Source organism: Mytilus californianus, unplaced genomic scaffold (genome assembly GCF_021869535.1).
Source record: "Mytilus californianus isolate M0D057914Y unplaced genomic scaffold, xbMytCali1.0.p SCAF_6, whole genome shotgun sequence".
Taxonomy (NCBI): Eukaryota; Metazoa; Mollusca; class Bivalvia; order Mytilida; family Mytilidae; genus Mytilus; species Mytilus californianus.
The window spans coordinates 64,439,345-64,461,067 of record NW_026262712.1 but is presented as its reverse complement, the minus strand read 5'-3'; the positions used below and the strand labels follow the sequence as shown (position 1 = coordinate 64,461,067).

The 21,723-nt window shown below is 32.5% G+C and overlaps 1 protein-coding gene across 5 annotated transcripts in view; it reads left to right on the top strand.

Moving 5' to 3' along the window:
- Window positions 1-6,223, top strand: part of LOC127706293 (uncharacterized) — a 64,047-nt gene extending 57,824 nt beyond the window's left edge. For all 5 annotated transcript variants that reach the window (XM_052210808.1, XM_052210810.1, XM_052210809.1 and 2 more), the window contains one exon: window positions 1,790-6,223. In XM_052210808.1, the coding sequence (XP_052066768.1) occupies window positions 1,790-2,272 (483 nt within the window). In that variant the 3' untranslated portion in view covers window positions 2,273-6,223. The remainder of the gene's footprint in view (window positions 1-1,789) is intronic.
- Window positions 6,224-21,723: the final 15,500 nt, after the last annotated feature.

Below are 21,723 nucleotides of genomic sequence, written 5' to 3'. Positions count from 1 at the left end.
CCAGATTGTTAAAGTAACATATAGCCAAATGTTTGAGGAATACATTGAAAGAAAATTTTATTATTTTTATTCAAAAAGGGATCAAACGGGGCTTGAAATATGATGTGTTGCATATCTATAGGCACTCACTATATAATATATCACAAAAGCATGAAGTTTTTCAGCAGAAATGTCCTGTCATTTGTGTCACAATATATTTTGTTTTTTTATGCTAAATTCCCCAATTTGTAGCATTCATAGCAAATTTGTTTAAAGTTTAGCAGTACTTCTGATCTGATAAAAAGACAAAATTTGCCCTTCTATTTCAATTTCATATAATTTTTTTTCATTCAAGAGGGGCCTGATGGGTTAATTTCGTTCTTCGTGATCGGCGCATTTTCGCTATCGTGATCCGTTTTTCTACAGATTTTTTTTTTTTTTATATTTTCGTGATCCGTGATCATGGAAATTTATTTTCTGTGAATCGTGATTGACAAAAAAATCAACTGATGAATCGTGATGAGACCCCCCCATCAGGCCCCTCATTCAATACAAACATTCAACTACAGTTCAACAGTGATCCCAGGTCCTTAAGCTTTCAATTCAGACCATAGTTACCCAAATATTTCATATATTTTGTTAAAAGTTACAGCTATGGTAGGAACTAAATATATGTAATTCTTTCTTATACCATTTCTGTTCTCCTGACATGCCCCCAACTAGTGACTTTTAAGAAGTCCATACTTCATATAATATATAATATAAGTACATTTGTAGGAAAATATATAATTTATTTGTAAGAGCTTTAGAAACAATGAGATAAGCGAGTACAAATACATTATATATATTTCTAAAATGTAAGAATATATAGATTTTACTTTGCAAATTAACATTTACACTTAAACATAATGTTTTTTTTTTTAACTTCCCAAATGTTGAATTTGTTTTTGAATAAATGGACAGTGAAGAGGACCCAAAATTGAAATGTGATGTAAACAGTAATTTCGATATAACCGTTGGCTCAGGAGACTTTAACGTATACTATACATTTATCAGGTCATGTTATCTGTACACCTGTATTTGTATATTAGAAATGTCTAATAAAGTGAATGTATTGACTAAATATTCAAAATATTCATTCTAAAACCTTCAGACATTTTACTGTGAATTCATGTCTTTTATTTAAATACTTGATTTAAATTGAAATAGCTATTCAGTGGACTAAATAGAAAACTGCCCCGATTTTAATTGAATATCTGTGTGCACATGAAGCGGGAAATTAAGTCTGACAAAATGTTGCTGATGAAATGCTTATTTAGTTACAAATGTATGACCACTGTAATTGAATTTTTGGTTTAAAAAAAAAATTAAGGGTAATACAATAATAGGCAAAATAGAAAAATCCTTTATCAGCTTTTTACTTTAGAATTAGTTTTGTTTAATTTTACAATTTACACTCTACTTGTACGAATCAAAAAGAATTATTTCCCTTGCAACTTGTGTTTGTTTACTCTGCTTACATGAAAAAAACAATTTCTTTAAAAGAATTTTCCATAGTCAGTTGAATACTGGAATATTCTTTGGCGATCTGATTATAACTGAGTCTTCTTCGGCTCTTATATAGCAATGTCAATTATGATAAACTTAAACATTTTAAAGGCATTAAAAATTGAAATAGAACTACACCAGTTATAAACAATATAGTTGCTTTCATCCATGTCATTTGGACTCTGATGGATTTACGTCTCTTTGACAATCATACCACACCTCCTTATTTTTATACCGTAAACATCTTTGAAATATATTTCAGGATTTGATAGAGATATTAAATAGACGTCAGCAGCTACTTCAACAACAGCGAGAGGATCGTAGACGGTATCTCCAAGATCAGGAAGCCAAGGAAAAAGCTAGAGAAATTGTCAACCTTGCATACTTAAATGCTGATAGCACTGTTTCTAGAAAACGTAAAGAAGGAGAAAAACTCTTAGATGATGCATTTTCTTTAGCCAAAAATTCTCAAAAATTAAATGATGGATACAAAATGGAGTCTAGAGAGCATAGTGATGCACGAGATGGAGGGTCTTCACCAAGAGGATTTACATCACAACAATCGGCAGCTGATCAGTTGTGGTCGGATGGACATATACAGGAAGAAAAACGTAATAGTGTCTCATCGGAAAATAAGAAAGATGATGACTTTTTTGACGAGAGTCCAAAACAAGGACCTAGCATGGGAAGTGAAGACCACATGGTCAAATATGTCAGGGATGAACTTCAACGATTAGAAACATAAGGCAACAATATTGTTCAACACTATTAAGGTTATACATCATTCTTTTACTCAATTCAGAAATAAATATTGTCAAAAATCTGAAATGAGCAAAACAATGGAAGAATTTTTTTTCAATATGTTAGAAATTAATTGTAGAAATTTGATTTTATGAATAAGTAAATGACTAAAATAAAGTTAGATTCGTGGGGAAGTTGTATATGTTGAACGATATGGCTTGGGCATACTCATTTAGTTCAGAACAGCTTAGTTTTAAGTACTGCACATGATACACTTACTTAGTGATGTTGGACTTGTTTATATTTTACTATCTCCAATGCATTTATTTCATTTATACTAGAAATAGTTGAATTCAGTTTAGAAAACCAGACTGAGTTTAACAATTAATGTGACTACAGATTGTAAAAGAAAAAAAAAAGGGTGCATAACATTAGGTTATATGTCATAAATATATGAGGTTCTGGATGGGGTTTACAAAATGAAGAATAATGGGAAAAAAGAAATTAGAGAAATGGGCCAAAACTTTAGAATAGAAAATAATGGGCAATTATAAGAAAGAATAGAGAAAAAACGGCCTGACAGATTTCAGAATACAGAAATGAAGACCCCAACCCCAAATCCAGACCCTCATATATGAACATTAATATGGTGATAATCAAATATTATTTTCAATCATAAAATTTGTAGTTTATATCTTCAGTCCTATAGTCTATACAGTTTGCTGTGTACTAAATCATAACATTACTTTTCACTCATAACACATCTTTCAGAAAGTTTTGCTCATGTTTAATTGTGTAGCTAGTTGTGTGACTTGGTGCAATTGCATTTCATTAGATACTATTCTTTTTCTTCATGTAAACATCTGTACATTTGCGAATTACCAAAATCATGTTTCTTGGTACTTCAAAATGTTCTCATATATCATAAACATGATGTTTTTTGTGACATCATTGTATTACTTAAGATTGAATTAATGATTTTTTGATTCTGTGGATACATTATGTTTTGTGGGGTACCAATTATCATGGAATTTTGTGAGCATTGGTGGTGGGTCCCATTGGGGTCTAAGCGTGACCCGGGATTGCCGATTTTTTGTAAGCGTGACACGTGAAAGTCAAATTATTGTGCCATGAAAACTGGAAATGAAGTCTAGCGGGACACGGGAGATTACAAAAAAAATGAGAATTGCTTACGTACATAGTGTAAGCACGATACGGGAATCTGACAAAACAGTAAGTGGGATCCGGGATCAGAACCCCCCAATGAGATTCCCTTGGTGAACCATGAATTCAAATGTTTAACAAAGTACACATATAGTCTTATAAGCTTGTATACAAACAAACTTTGGCAAAACCACGAAATCATGTATCCACTATAATACAATCTTTCCACATGCAATCTTCAAAAATTCGCCTTTTCAGACTCTAAAGGACTATGGGTAATCTCATAGTTTGTACACCAAAATGAAAATAACGTTACGTCATTGGTTAAATTTCAGTTGTTGAGTATGTTTTAAACCAATCACAACGTTTTGGTGTACACTTTTAAAATGTTACCCAAAATGCATTAGATTCTTTAATGGCGAACTGGTACCCAAGAAAATAAATGAATCCACAGTGTGATATTGATGCATTTAAATATTCTATATTTCTATAAATTATAATACATTGGTTTTGGGTTTCATAACAGTGTTCTTAAGATATCCATATTGTATTATTTCATGTGATACAATTTTTTTTCTATATTTACAGAATTTAAATTATGACTCTTTAATAGATATTGGTCTTCAGGTTTCTAAAACAAAGGTACTGGCTTCTGTTGTCGTTAATGACTGTTTGTAGTTTATCTGTTAAACGTAGACTTCTTTAGCTAGTTTTGAAAACTGTAGACGTATGATGCTTGCTTAATATTTTTTCACATGATGTGTATTGCTGTCTGCCCTAGGTTTAAATATACATAAATCATTGTAATTATTAATTTATTTTTATAATTTTCTATGTGTTTATTGTTACAAAGTATCTGTGATAATGATTAGCAATTTTAATAGTTTTCCGGTTAAGTTCATTGATAAATACTTTGTTTATTTATATATCTGTCTCAGTGGGTTTTGTATCAATGTAATTACTAAGAATTGTGATATATAATATAAAGATAAAAGATGTCATTTATACATGAGAGCAAAATGGTAAAATATAAAATAAAATCTTATCTATGAATATAAGTTCATTATGAATATTGGAGACTTAAATCTAATTCTGTCTTATTAAATTATGAATTAAACAGATCCTGCAAGAGTCTCTTTCAGCTACATAATTACATGGAAATTTGTAGGAGGCACTCCACTAAATAGTCATCAAGTTTAGTGTAATGTTATTTATGCAAATTTTCAAAAACTTCTCAAAAAAACCCTGAATTTTCCCAGTATTGTGATAATGCTCATATATAACATTTAGTACTTTACAATAAAAATAATTTTTTATAATGGATTCATTACCAAATAAGAAAAATAATTAAATTTCAAATATTGCTGCCAAAACATTACCATATTACACCTAAAGTATCTTAAAAATGTCCTGTGTAAGAATTTGATGAGTCTCATGCTGAAAGAAAAGTTTCCCAGGTTCTGTAAGCAAAATAAAAATAAAAATAAAGTAGTAACTTCTTTATTTTTATCCTCCTTTGCCTATTGAGAGACAATAAGATGGTTGATGAATTGGTGTCGTACAAAATACTAGCACTTATGGATTATTTTAGCACTACTTTCGATCACTGTTAAAATCGGTCTAGATAATTAGTGGATTGCCCCCTGTATGGCCTTTTTGTACCAACCATAGTGAGATTAAAGTATACAGGTGATATTATTTTTGACAAGAATAATGTTTATCTAGGACATTCAAATGTTGAATTATATTTAGTACATATATATTTCACAAGTGTGTAGAAATCATATTTATGAAACAAATGAAATTTCACTCTCAAAATTAATATAATGTGTTGATTTTCAATATTGAATTTTTTTAATTCACATTTAAAAAAGAAATTTAAACTTAACCATTTTTAATGTTAGATTTTAATTATAGATAATCAATCTGAAGTACAAATAAGATTTCAAACTAATCATCAAATTCGTAATAATGTTCTATTGAAAATTAAATTTAAGCATAATTAAGACCATATTAGTAGCATTTCAATCTGGTAGTGCCTGCCAAAATCTGTACCAAATTATTACTGTTTATCAATGGATGTGTTTTCTTCAGTGTGACTGTAACTTCTATGAAAATTGTCAATAATGAGATTGTTTTTGAAATACTACTTCATCTAAGGAGCATTTAGAATAACAATTCATACAAGGACTTGTTTTATCATAATGCACAAATTATTTGTACAGTACATGTATTACTGATTCAGTGAATTTTAGAATGAATTTTCAATAAAAACTATGTAGTTATACTGAAGAATACATTTTTTGGCAAATTTTTAAATCATTTGAATTTAGCTATTGTTTTTTGTTTTAACTTACAGTTTAAATAAATTTCAAATAGTTGAATTATTTTCATACAGTTTTGAATAAAATTTGGTTATTTAAAAAAAATAAAACCTGATATTTTCTGCTTCTTAACTAATATTTTAAAAAAGTAAAACCAAATATTGATATTTGCCATAGCCCAAGTTAAAAAAAGAAAAAAAGTTTCCTTCTTTTCTTCAAGAATTTGTTGTATGTTTTATATGAATAGACCTGAAATATATGTGTAAAAAAAAGCCAATAAAAAATATTTTAGTTCACAGAATAAGCTCAATGAAATTATAATCAGAATTTATTTTAAGTTAGATATTCTGTGTGAACTTCCACAGAATGTTAGCATTTTGAAATTTTATTTTTCGTTAGTGATGGATGAACAGTTAAATGTTCAAATGTTATTTTTAGAGTTTGAAAATAAATCTGATCGAAGTACACTTATTTTTATATGTCCCCAGGTGAAACGAAAACAACAACATAAAAAAGAATTAGGAATATCCAAAAGATACTAAGACTTGGGATTGAAATCAGCAGGTACTCTCAAGACAATGTTTTGAAAAATATTTACTTAATAGCAAAGATGACAACTATCTTCTGATAGCAATAAGACAACTATCCACTGAAACAAAAGGAAATTTACAGTATAAGGTTAATGTTAGAAAATGAAAAACTTTCTGTAAGGCTTAGTTCACACTAGCATTTTTCTTTAAACGATCTAATTTGATTCAATCTAAATAAAACCAGTTAGCGTTCACATTATCTTTTATCATAACGATCTCTATCGGTCTAATCTGAACCAGTGCGTTCACACTACAATTAAAAATGCAATTGATCTGACCTTATTACCCGTAAAACTGTAAACATTGTGTATAAATAGTACTAATTTATCAAATTGATGTATTGATACACTGATACACACACTTGAAAAAAAAAATTGGCTGAATTTATTGTTTCTCTTGAATCACAAGTTCAAATTTTGATACTGGTGTTCTTGCAGTTTTCTTTGATTTTGAAACAAAAAACTGTAGCAACAAAGTTACAACATGACGAAATACTGCGGTTCCTGAAAAGAAAAAATCAATTAAAAAAAGAAGACACAGTTTTCGCAAATTTATGCTACAGCATAGACAACATGTTTTCAGTTTGTTTTTACATGCATGTACACAAAGGTCTGTTAACAGAGAAATATGGGTTAAACAACGAACCATTGATATAGTTGTGCCGCTATACATGCGCATACATTATTTTCAATTCAATCATACTAGTTTAAACCGATCTCTGCTTTCACATTTAAAGTAAGATCGGTTCACTTTAGATCGATTCAAACTAAACTACCTCTTTTGGTGTTTTAGTTTAGACCGATTGAAGATCGATTCAAAACGTTCAAATTGGCCCTTAAATCGATCTAAAGTGAACCGATCTAGTTTAAATTGATCTAAATGTCCTAGTGTGAACAGGGTCTTAGAAACTAAAGGGAGGTAAGGTTTATTTGCTCCATTCAAAAGTATAATGCTTTCATGTATGGATGGATGGCTGTTCAACATCCAGTGGCAAATTAAATGCATATTCAGAAAGAGAGCATGTGAATGCCATACTAATATGAACGTGTGTGTGTGTTACCATTATGCAGTATGCAGTAGAAAATTATTACTGCTATGTATTAGACTGACATGCTGAACCAGATTTTTCACATGCTAGTGCTAGTGTTAAGTGCTTAATAAGAAATGTTGGTAGTTACAGATATTGATTTTTTATTGTTTTTATACAGCAGCTATAAAAGGCTGAAATAGAAGACATTGTATTGTTTACACTAAAATAAACCCAATTCCCTAATTGAGTCGCTGAGTGTTAAAAAAATGATTACGTTAAACTGAAATTGCACAAAATATTACTTTGTTTTTATATTTAGAACGTAAGAACCACTGGAGAAGTTCAGGCTGCAGTATTAAAAAATATCGAATAACCATATATTGGCACAGAATAAACAAATTATGTTTACAAGACTTACAAACAAGGTTTGCCTAGAATTTCTATCCTTGTTTATGCTCAAATAAAAATCAGTTTTATATCCAAGACAATATATTGTTTTATTCCCTTTCTACTGCAATGCTTAAAAAACAAATATTTTTTGATCAGAACTGTGAATTATTTCTTGCTAACATCATCAATGAAATTCAATACATGTTACAAACCAGGCAATATTTACATTCCATATAATTTTACTGTGCAAATAGGATGGTTGCAGTAGGAAGTATAAAGTGAAATATCTATGAATTGACAGGTCAATGTATCGTCTTCTCCAATAAGGAATGATCTTTACTGTAAGATAAGCTGTTTCTTCTATATTTTGGCAAAACAAATTGCTGATGATTATTCTGACTACTACCAGTCTTTGCTCTTACTCCTTAATGCCACCTGCTTAAAGGAACAGCAGCAAATACCAATTTTCAAGTCTTTAGTTTGACCAAGCTGGGGTTCGAATTCATAACCTTCTGCACTTGAGGCGGGCAGGCTATAACGAAACCGCAGAGGCTGTATAGACAAATTGGAATACAGTATAAGGTCTCTATTACAAATTTGTGAGGTAAAAAAGTGACATTGATAGATTTATAGATTTTCAATCTATTCTATTGCAAATAGGTGAAAATTACAAATATCTCAAACCAATGAAATCATAAGATTTTATACTAACTCCCACATGAAAGTAAGCCAAAACTAAACAAAAGCATAAGTGTTGAAACTCAACGAGGCAGAAACCTCACATCTCAACAAAAACAGAAATCCAGAGGTTACCCTACGATTGCATAAAATTAATGGCAAGTTTTAAAAGGCAAAATTTGGATGAATTTAACAAGAGGCAACTGAAATTACTTCAAAAAAGTACCAAGGAGCACTCAAAAACCATAAAGAAGAAAGACAAATAAAACTATGAAATTTTTTTTCTAAAAAGAGTAAAGAGGCAACAAACTCTGAAAAATATACCCAGAAAACTGAAGTTTAAGAAACATTAACCTAACCAAAAGCTCAAATGCTATGGTGCTGAATTTATAGAATCAAAAGGAGGCAGCAACTTTTGATCAAATTGAGACAATGCCAGTATTGTGACTTGATAAAAGCTGTTAGGACTGCTTTGCCCCCGACCCCACTCTCCCTCCCTCATTTGGCATCTGTGTGATTAAAGACTGGAAAAAGAGTATTGTTTAAAAATGAACTCAAATCAACAATATTCGTTTCACTTAAACTTGAAAATATAGTACATTTATAATTCATTGAACAATGCTTTCACTGGAAGCAAGCTGAGATAACTGTAACGATACTGACTGGCTTACTTCTTAAGATTTCAAAGAAGGTTATTGGAGGTACAAGAAAACATGACCTTATGGAATGCCCACGTTAAATGTGCTCAAATTACCAACAGAGAATAAAAATTCAATACTTTCTGTTGTGTCTCACATTGATAATTAGTGCTTCTGAATCAATATAAATACCAAAAAATACAAGCTATAAGAAACATTTAAGGAGTCTGTCAAGAAGCCGGAGCTGTACAGTTATTTTTCTATCTGTTTGGGTTTTGCAAATCACACAACAGTGTGGCCAAGGAGAACAAATGTTCACAGATATGAAAACAGTGTGGCCTAGGAGAACAAATGTTCACAGATATAGTGTGGCCTAGGAGAACAAATGTTCACTGATTTCAAAACAGGAGAATTGGAGCTGAGACTACTATAACACATGTGTTATAGTAGTCTCAGGTTGGAGCAAGAGATTTTAAGGAACTTTATTGAAAACTGTTTCCAGACTGACTTGGGAATTTTTGTATGATCATATAAATTTAGAAGTACATTTCCGATAAATATGAAGGATCCATTAGTATTTAGGTTGCCAAGGGAAGGGTTACTGAGTACCAAAGGTCAATATATTATTAAAGAGACAGTGACTTCTGTTGTGATTCTTAACACATATATACAGGTACTGTGTAATCTAAACAGACATCTAGAACTGGTATGTGATAATAGAATAAGTCAAAGGTCTCAGTGCAAATATGCGGTGGGTTGGGATCATAAAAGTTGTAGCATTTTGATAAAGCTTGTCGGTACTTTAGTTGGAGTCCATTTGCAACTTTGGTCGATTCTGTGTAAAAGTATTCCAGTAAACATGCAAGACATATGGTCATAGTGCTGTCATGTTGAAGGTATGTAAGCTGATTCAGAGGTCTTCACATTGTTGCAGAATACATTCAAAAGTTTAAATAAAGAATCTTGAAAAATCCGTGAACTTTCAAACAGGTGGAAACTCATTTACTGAGAAATTAAAAAAGGTCAAGGTCAGTGTTTGTAACCCGCTGTAATATTTGAGCAGTATTTTTGTCAAGTTTTCAAGTTTGATAGATTGGTAGTGATTTTTTGCCACGTCAGCACACATGAACTTTGTTAAGGAGAGAATTTTTTTTGTCCAAATGACACATTTCAAAGTTGGACAGAAGGTCCATCATATAGTTGAAATCGTTGTTAAAAAATACCACTCACATATGAGAGACGAGAGTGTACATTATTTATCATGATTAAACTTATGTTGAAAGTCTGTTTTATGAAGGTTTTACTACAAGTATCACCACATAAACTTAACATTATCACAATGATCAATGTAAATAATGTAAAGGTCCGAGGAACCCACCAGAGAGACATGTTCACCGTGCAATCATATCATACACCAAATATAGCACAACTATTGCGAATAGCATCTGACAAACAAACATGAATACGAAATCTGAACATTGACCAATGAACAATACATATTAGGTCAAGGTAAGATGAACACTATCAAACAACAGGTACGCCAAGTAGTAATTCCATGCACCAAATGTAATTGGCCTATTGTGTAATTATATATTATGTGAAATTCTGCGTCGACAAATAGCATTCTCAGACCAAAGAGGAAAAGACTTTATCAACAGAGTGGAAAACGCTCTATCAAAATACAATTTGAAATCTAGTAGTTACTACATAGAAAAACCACTTAAGAAAATCGAATGGAAAAGACTAGTAGGAATAAAGATCAAGGAATACTGGAAAAATGAATGTCATTATGAAAAATGGAAAAAACATCACTTAAATACATAGAGATACAGAACAATCCATTAAATGAAGCACACAATATATGGAAAAGCGTAAAAAACAACAGTAAAGATGTAAAGGCAGGAGAAATAAAAGTAAGAATAAGTACTCAAACGTACATATTACAAGCCAAAAGAGCTAAGTTCGATCCGAAAGTAAACCCGATATGTACAATCTGTGAACACAGGAAAATGAAGATCTAGAACATTTTATTCTACGCTGCAAAGAATTGGAGCAAATAAGATCTAAATATTGCTCAAAATAGAACAGACAATGGATGAAATTGATACCTCAACATACAAGAAGATCATACAAGAAGGGAATTTACTGCAGCTCATAATGGACTGTACTAGCAAGGACATAAACTGTTACTCAACTGTGTACGAAAACATAGAAACTCTGGCTAGAAATATGTGCTACGAGATGCACATGCGCACAAAAAGGATACAAAACTTGAACACAAGTACAGTATAAGTAAACTTTTTGAAAATAAAATAGTTTCCTACTTTACCATCTTACTATTTTATGACGTATTAGGACCTAAATTAAATAAAAAATTTTGCAAAGTTTTAAGATATCCAGTTACCTTTAAAGAATAATGATAAGATCCGAAATAAGGTAACTTTAAACTGTGAAGGAAAACATGTATATATGATGAATCGTTCTAAACCCCAACCCTTTTACATAAGTCTTATAAAATAACCTTCTCATTATAAATTCTGATGTACGTATAGCACCTTTAACTAACAATTATAAGAAAGTTTAATTTAAGACCACTTAAATTCCAAATTCTTATTTGTAAATATATCCAGTTCTTACTTAACTTATTCTTACACTTCAGCACATTATGAATATTATTTTTAAAATTTTATGATGACAATCCTATGAATTAGTTATAATATTAATTATTTAGTAATTATTATTGCCTAAATTCAGTCATCTGTACATACATGTAATTAAATGTTTCCTTATGTTCTAAGGTGTATATAGTTGCTACAATTATACCCTATGGGTAGTGCTCCACAATTAATGGAGGAATATACAAGAAACTGAACTGAATTATAGTATCCGAGAAACAGGACATAATTATGAAAACTTATCCTTGACCAATGAACCATGAAAATGTTTGGCCCGGGCACCCTGCCTACCCCCTAAATCCGCCCCTGAGTATCAGATAAAACCATGAAATCTTAACATTGATCAATGAACCATGAAAAGAAGTCAAGGTCTGATGAAACCTGCCTGTCTGACAGGCACACATTACAATCATTCCAAAATAGTTGACATATTGCTTATAGTATTTGGGCGGAATTGACCAGCAAAGCTTTATCTTGATCACTGATTCATGAAATGAGGTCGAGGTTAGGTAAATCCTGTCTGACGGTCCTGTAGACCTTGCAAGATCCTATATATCAAATATAGTTATCCTATTGTGAGTATTCACATGACATTTTTTTTCATGCAGTCGCTGACCATGAAATGAGGTCTAGGGCAATGGGCATATGACAGACGAAAGCTTTGAAACATATGGCATATTCATATTAGGTATGAAGCATTTAGGTCTTATACCTTCAGTCGCCAACGGATAGTTATCTCTATGTCTCTCATTCTGCGACCTTCATCACAGGCGAGACAAAACCATGCTTGTGTGAAGGCTTACGTTATACAAAAGGCTAAACAAATAACCCACTATTTTTTCGTAATGACCAATGAATAGTAAAACAATCTGACGATCTAAAGGTAGAATATTTTAGCTGAAGATTCTGTCTCTTATATTATCTTGAATCAATCCCACAAATGTTAACTGAACGGTTTTCACTCAAGTTTTAGTACTAAAAACTGGAAAGGCTCTGTTCAAATTAATAAAAAAAAAAACAACAATAAACCATAGCGGCAGTCATGTTTTAAGATGGTCAGTCTACACAATGAGCTCCCTTTTATTCTGGACGTGATGAAATAATAGCATGTTATAAATGTGCAAATTAGAAACTTAGCTTTAAGTCGAACCGGTATTCGGAGAATTTAACACGCCTCCTCACAAAACAGTTGTGTCTACCCACTCGATAGAAATGTATGATTCTGATCATGCAAAAACTTTAGATGATGTTTAACATGTTACTTTTATTATTCTTTCCTTAGTTTATTTATTTTGTTTTTACATTGTATCATAGGTCAAATTTATTTGTTCAGTGTATGTTCAATGGTGTTAATATGTCCTTTGATTGAGTTAAGCTATTTCAGTTGATATTTTATAGTGTGTCTTTCTAAGTTGTGATGTTACACTATTGTTTCAGGAAAAAGGGTGAAGGTTTGGTACCATTAAAACGTTTAAACCCGCTGCATTTGTTTGCACCTGTCCTAAGTCAGGAATCTGATGTTCAGTAGTTGTCGTTTGTTGATGTGGTTCATAAGTGTTTCTCGTTTCTCGTTTTTTATATAGATTAGACCGTTGGTTTTCCCGTTTGAATGGTTTTACACTAGTAATTTTTGGGGCCCTTTATAGCTTACTGTTCGGTGTGAGCCAAGGCTCCGTGTTAAAGACCGTACTGTGACCTATAATGGTTTACTTTTATAAATTTTGACTTGGATGGAGAGTTGTCTCATTGGCACTCATACCACATCTTCTTATATCTATTAAACCCGATTATTTCTCTCATACTTATTGCATACTTTATACAATTTTCAAGCCTACATATTAAAAACAGATTTGTCTTTCCATGTGAAAAAGTCATTTGTATTTGGTTTAAATCTTTGTCTACGTGGGAATAAGAAATCCAATCTAAAATGTCAAGTATTAATGACAAACTCCGGAAAAACAGACTTCTTATTAACTTCTGAGAAGTTTAAAAATAATGGCTATACAATAATCCGATCATGTATTTATATGGCATACGAATCGAAGCTTGTCTTGAATGTACACTTATATATTATATATTCGCTTCCTAATTCAGGGGTATGCAATAATCGAAGTACACCTTGGTCAAGTAGTTTGTCCGTCCGTCCTCACTTTGTATCCGCATTTCCTTCTAAACATGCAGTGATAGAGAATCGATATAATAACTAACGATAGTATGCTCCTGTTTTATAACTATCTTTTTATCCAAGTTATAGTAAAGTACACATGGATGGCTCTCTAGTAAAGTACACATGGATGGCTCTCATAACATAAAAAGGTAGCAAGCGTCTTGTATCCACAATATAAGTCTTTGGAAATTTCAATGACACTTTCTTTCATATTATGCAATTTTTCTTACATATAATGCAATTTTATCTGAATTATTATATCAAAACATTTAATGTTTTCCATGCAAATTAGAGATTTGGTATATTGTGAAATCTGTCCATAGGTGTTGTTTCCCCGTTTTTAATTATTTTTATTTCAATAAACGTTAAACAAAACCATACGGGACCTAGTCCATATAGTTTATTTTTTATAAAATTGTTGTCCTAACTTTAACGAAACGCATGTATTTATTTCTTTGGCTCGTGTAGTTTCTGTTTGCATGAAATGGGTGTGAAATGCCCTATAGTCAGTAAAACTTTAAACTAGTATGAAAACTGTCAAAATTGGTGAACAAAAATCAATTTGAAAGGTTACTTTTTACCAAACTCCGAAACAGTGGTGACGTTGCTTTGCTAAACTAAGGGAGCTACCATTTGATTTTTATGGGGGGCTAGGATGAAAAATTTTGTCCTGCATTTTTTTTAGTTGTAATCTCTGTCCTGCCTTTTTATTTTTCACTCTATTCGGTCCTGCCTTTTTTTTTTATTAGTTTAACCTGACTTTTTTCCCATAAATTGTCATCCTGCCTTTTTTTTTTGCCAATTTGCTTATCCTGCCTTTTTTTTACTCAAAACTCCTGTCCTGCCTTTTTTTCAAATTTGATCCTAGCCCCTTGGGTTTTAGTAAGGTTCGTGTTGCCCATTCTTTAGTTTTCTGTATAGTGTTTAGAAGACGTCTGTTTGTATTTTCGTCGTTTTTCGTTTGATGTTTTGCCATGACATTGTCGTCTTGGTATCTTCTGTCTCTTTTTACGGGAAAAAAAAACTCCCGATATGTCATATTAGAAATTTCCAGTAAGAAACTTACTGAAATCTTTAATATCAAAGGACGTCAAAATGAAAAAAACAATATTAATCTCGCATAATCTATCTAGACCAATAACTTACAACCAATCATTATTGTGTAAGAGTGGGTGGCGCATATTCGCCGTGGACACATTTTCGCCGTTTTTGCATTTTTTTCTGTAAATTCCGTGTGTCTTTACCCAATACTTGCCTAAATAGATGCTAAACGCTGTTTGTAATGTTCGAACTGTTGATATTCCTCTTTACCCCATTTCCAATGTTATTCGCACATATAAAGAAATACGCAGGGGCGTGTTTTATTGGTCTCTTCTGCACATCTCCAGAATGTCTTCTGGTGAAGAGTCCAAAAAAATGAATCTGGACCTCTTCTGGATATATTCTACGGAAGATCAATAAGACAAAAATTCAATTTGCCGTCGAATATAGCAGATTTTTGTTATGTTGGATGACATAAATGATGTTTACGATGATTTTATAGAAAATTAAGATATGTCCGGTAGACTTGACTGTAAAAGTGTGCTCTGTTCGTGACATTTTTCTTTGCTTTTTCCTCTAACTCAATTTTGCTGGACAAATCAGGCTTAAACCCCCACTATTTGATTGTTAAGAATAATCTTAAACTGCACAAAAATTCGTCAATGTTTGTCTCGAATATAATCAAAAAGGACATCTTGTCTATCCAATTTTTTTAAAGTAACCAAACTGGATTATTTTTGTATAAAGCAAAGATATCGGAAAGTTCTCAAAATCATTTTTCTCTGGTGGTCCTTGAAGAAAATCTTCTGGTCCTAAATATTATTTCTATTGCAAAATTTCGATGGTCAAAACCTTCGGACCACCACTTTTCAAAAATTTTCATTGTATACGGATCTATATGCAAGTATACAATGGATAACGTTACCAGACATTTCTCAGACTGTTTTTTTTTTTGTTTGTTTAATAAATCCGTTGGTTGTGTACTGATTGTTACTTCAGTCTGGGAGAACAAGATTTATTGCAGTACTAGTTGTAATTAGCTTTGAACAAACTTCCAGTAATTGCAAATACTCTTATTTCGGTGCTTTGTGTCAATGTAAGTTTTTTTTTGTGTGTCTCGTACCGATCTTTTGAGTTAATCTAATTGCAATTGATTTGTGCAGGTTGTTCTTATATTGTACTGTTACACCACTGTCCCAGCTTCGGGGAGGGTTGAGCGCTCACAAACATGTTCTTGTACTGTTACACCACTGTCCCAGGTTAGGGGGCGGGTTGGCCCGGATCCCACTAACATGTTTAACCCCGCCCCATTCTGTATGTATGTGCCTGTCCCAAGTCAGGAGCCTGTAATTCAGTGGTTGTCGTTTGTTGCTGTGTTACATATTTGTTTTTCGCTCATTTTTTTGTAAATTAATTAGACCGTTAGTTTTCTCGTTTGAATTGTTTTACATTAATTTTGTGATTTCGGGGCCTTTTATAGCTGACTATGCGGCATGGGCTTTGCTTATTTTTGAAGGCCGTACGGTGACCTATAGCTGTTAATTGCTGTGTCATTTGGTCTCTTGTGGAGGGTTGTCTCATTGGCAATCTTCGTTTTTATATCAACCCTGCCATATTCTTTGTGTGCCTGTCCCAAGTCAGGAGCCTGTAGTTTAGTGGTTGTCGTTGGTTCATGTCTCGACTCATATTTGATATTTTGATTGTAAATTATTTTGTTATGTATAATTCAGGCCGTTAGTTTTTTCGTTTGAATTGTTTCTCACACTTTTCACTTCGGGCCTTTTATAGACGACTTTTAATACAGTATTGGGTTTTGTCATTGTTGAAGGCCTTAATTACGGTTGCCTATAATTGCTTACATCCACTTCATATTTAAACTCCGATGGATAGTTGCCTCATTAGCAATCATACATCTCTTCGTTTTTATATTATATACCGGACTTTTAAACTTGTGTTTTCCTGAACCGAGTCCTGAACATGCATGACATATTTGTCACTGGGCGTTAAAAATTAGCAACAAACAATCAATCAATTTAAACTTGTGTTAAATAAGAAGAAAAATCATTTGATATTTATTCATTTATTGGGGTGGGGGACAGGAGGATTTCATATATGAATATGGTTGCCTGGTAAGAGCTGAAAAATAGGCATAACTAGATTTGTAATTGCTAGCAATAACGGATGGCACCCTTCCCCCATTGCCAGGGAAACGGCAGTCATTTTGAAATTCCAAAGTCAAAGAGTGCATCTACACATTTCAAATTAACATTTTTGTAAAGTTTCATTAAGTTTGGAGCATTTTCAAGTTTTCGACATTTTTGCGGTTTCCATGGTAACGGCGGCCATTTTGAAAATTCCAACGTCAAACTGCAAATCAGCAAATGGCAGTCACTAATTCTGTGAAGTTTCCTGCAGTTTGGAGCAATTTGATTTTTTTCGCATTTTTGCTGTTTCCATGGTAACGGCGGCCACCTTGAAAATGCCATACCCCGATTGCAAATTTGCACATGCTGGTTACCATTATGGTATAGTTCCATAACAATTGGTTCATAGAATTCCAAGATATAAGCTGGACAAAAAAAGTGGAAGAAAAAAAATAAGAAAAAAAGAAACGTAGAATAACAATACGTCACCCCAACTCCGTTGAGGGTGCCATAATTAGCGACAGATTAAAAAAGTTAATAATGCCCTCTTCCCTTCCCCATTCTTCATCTATAAATTTAAACTGACCACCACGGAATAGCCCAACTTAGTGTTGAAAGTAGCGCTAAGCACCAATTAATCAAAATCCCTTCCCTAGAATGTCAAATAGTCGTCCCTTAACTGTCCGTGTAGTTCTTATATTTATACAGCTTATCGTCCTGCAGGGATGTCCTACTAAGACTGTCATACCATAAAAACGTTTATAACACAGCTCACATTCTAATATATCTGCATTCATAAATTTATTAATGTCATTTAGACTAAACGACGCCATGTTTGTTATGTGCCTCTGCCGTCTAAACTACCTATCAAAAAAGAATGGTGGAAGAGAGCCAGAAGATCTTCCCTATGCTAAAAAACAAAAATGGACCTCTTCTGGCTCACTACCGAAGAACAAAAAAACACGCCCCAGGTGTTTTTGAACGATTTTGGCACTGAATTATGTAAAATTTATATGGCACACATGCGCAGTCATAAAGTAAATATTTGTTAGAAAAATCGTATAGGAATGATCTCTCAAGCTAATTCATGTAATTGCAAACAATTGTTTTTATAATATACCAGGATAATGATGGTCATATCATACATTGCGGCAAAAATGTGTCCCCCTTGGTACAAGAACAACTTGATTTCCTCTTGAGTTTGCGTTCATTTTTAAAACATTTAACCAATGTTTTGAAGAGAATTCCTTTATCAAACATTTTTTTCATATAGTAAACTTTCTGAAACCTACATAAAAAGTTTCAAATATTCGGATGTAGGTGGAAATGAACGAATTTTGCGGCGAATATGCGTCACCCACTCTATATTTTAACTAATTTGATTCGTTTAGAAAGAGTCACAGTCATGTTCAACTATATTTTCAAATGTAGACTGAAAACAGCAGATAGAAAAGTGATATTGCACGGTTATTTTTAGAATATCTGACACAATCGAAGCAACCAATCAAATGAATTGGTGCACTACTTAGCGGTAATAATAATATAACAATTGTAGCATTTTTATGAGGTCGATACGAGGATACATCGACCAAAAGAAGTATATTGACCTCGGATTTCGTCATCAGTCAATATACTTCATTCAGGTCGATATATCCTCGTCAGTCATACGTGCTAATGTGCATATCATTGGTCAATGTTTGTTGTTTCTCAATATTTTGTCATCTCTAAAGAATTTGGTGTGAAAGCAGATGTTCTGTGGTATCTTGTGAATTAATACACAATTTCTGAAGAGGAGAGACATTGTGTTAAAGTTGTTCATTAGAGGCAGCAACCAAACAACACAGTAACTTAAAAAGAGACAACTATACTATGATCAATTTATCAGAGTTTTACATATATGCAGAGACATGTATGTGTATATATGTTTCTGATATATGATATGGACACTCCGGATATAGATTTGCATGCGTCTTCTTATAGATTTGTCCTATGGCGCTAGTAAATATAATAGACATCTAAACAAAACTATCTATTTTTGCGGTTCATAAATTACATTCTGCAAATACATCATTGTACATGTATAAGAGAAAAAAATAAATATATCAAGCTTAATGAAAGCAAAAGCTGCAATATCTCTCAAAACGGAGTGAGTGAAACCTAAATTAAGCCAAGATTAAATAAAAGCATAAGTGTGAAAACTAAATGACACAGAAATCCCACATCCCAACAAAAGATCATAGCGGTATCTAGAGGTCAACATACGGTTCATTATGATTGACTATTGCTTAACACGTATTCAGTCTTAACTGACAATGGTCTTTCCATTTTTACTTGTTATTTCTTCAATCTGGACTCGCATACAAAAATGAAGTCGGATCATGAAAATATTAACTAAAATGTGGAAACTAAGATACTTTTATGTTGGTTCGGATAGAAAGAAGCGTTAAACAGCTTGTGATAGACCGAAGTGCACGTTTATATAACATTTTGTAAAAGTATAGTGCAGTGTAAGGTGAGTAACTCAAACTGATCATATGCAACTAGGTGGACATTTAAATTTATTATACTTCATGTCAAAATGCCAGATTTTGATTGGTTAATACGAGGGAGACAATTTACTCTATTCTATGGCAAATACTCTATAACCCTTCACGGAGACGCTTGATCAAGTGTGCGCTTTATTAAATACGGATGGTTGTTATGTACAAGACGTCATAGTTTATTACTTTGAATTTGAAATTTAATAGACAGTAATAACAGAACATTCAGTATAATAAATTAAATAACACATATCTGAGAGGATGATAGAGCAGATTGTTACCCCTCGAAATGACATTGTCAACCTTGGCTTCGCCTCAGTTGACAATGTTTTCTCGGGGAAACAATCTGCTCTATCACCCTCTCAGCTATGTGTATTTATATAGAAATAAATCAATTCAGAAAAATCAGAAAAATCAAATGAATATGAGATCACAAGCGTCTTATATTAAAGATAGAAATATCGAATTCAAAATTATTATCTAATTTCCATCGACTAGATCTAAATTTCCCGTTTGCACTCACTTGAAATTGTAATGTGTTCTTTCTTAATGTTTTTTTCTGAATTGTTTTTATATATACATATATATATTATTATTTGACTTTGAACTCTTGCTGAGATAAATAGGCCCATGAAAGCCAATGTACCGCAGTTTATGTTTGAACAGAATAGCCTATCTTTAAAAGTATCAAAATGATATTAAAAATTTAAATGTTTATACAAAGATTCTAAATAGATTTAATGTTATGTGTTAAAACTATAAGGGAATCAATTTAACAGCACAGAATAGACTTTTAGTAGCATCTATCGAGTATGTTGCTGAATATAAATTTTTGCAAAAACTCAATATGTGTAAACATGCAAAATAAGGCTCACATCTTCAATGTGTAAAAAAAACCAGGCCTCACCCTGAAAAACAACCTTACTACTAGAGCATGAAATGGAGGTCAGTGTCATAATACACGTCATACGGACATGTTTACACTTCTCAATCCACATATCGTGTTTGACCTATACTTACCGAGGAACAAACCTCATATTGAAAACTTACCCGGTCAGCTGCAGTATATAACATACGTTAGACGGACTTCTCACATCTAAATGTTGTTGTCCCTTCATCAGCATGTATCGCCGCGATAGAGTCTTTTTGTACTGATGTGGCGTAAAGCAATCAACCATCAATCAATCAATCAATCATCATCATGTATAGTTACTACGGAACATACCTCATTATAAAATCTTATCCTCACCATTCCGGAGCGAAATGGGGTCGTGTGTTCGTACTTTATGTGGCCTTTTTAACTTTTTTGATTCGAGCGTCACTGATGACTCTTTTGTAGACGAAACACGCGCCTGGCGTACAAAATTTTAATCCTGTTATCTTAGGCTAGGAGTTAATTTACTTCTGGGTCGATGCCATTGTTGGTAGGGGATTCCTCCAGGAGGGTCTCACCAGCCTAGTAGTCAGCACTTCTGTGTTGACAGGAATTATTGATATGGTCATAATTATAAATTGACTGTTCATAAAAATTTAGAATGTTCTACCCCAGAAATAGATCACCTTAAATGTATTTGGCAACACAATTCGGAATTTTGGTTCCTTAATGCTCTTCAACTTCGTTCTTTATTTTGCCTTTTTAACTTGATTCGAGCGTCACTGACGAGACTTTTGTAGATGAAACGCACGTCTGGCGTACATAGTTTATATTGATGACCAATACATACCCTGGTCGACTTAACATCTTTCTAAATGGCTAAATGATATATGAAAAACATATATATATATTTACTCCTCAAAACAAATACTATAATCCTATCATTGAATGACCACTGACGGCCATATGCCAGGAAGACACATATGATATATTATCTAGCCATATCTTTTCGTTTTTTAATTGTTATTTTAAAATAGAATAAATAGGGAATGTGTCCATGGGACGATGCCCCCGCTTGCATATCAAATAAAGTTATAAAAGGACATAACTGAAGAACGGTAAAAGTGACGCTACCCAAATTTGTACTTGATCTGAGTTTTGTGGTAATAAGTATTGTGTATAAGTTTCATAACATTTGGT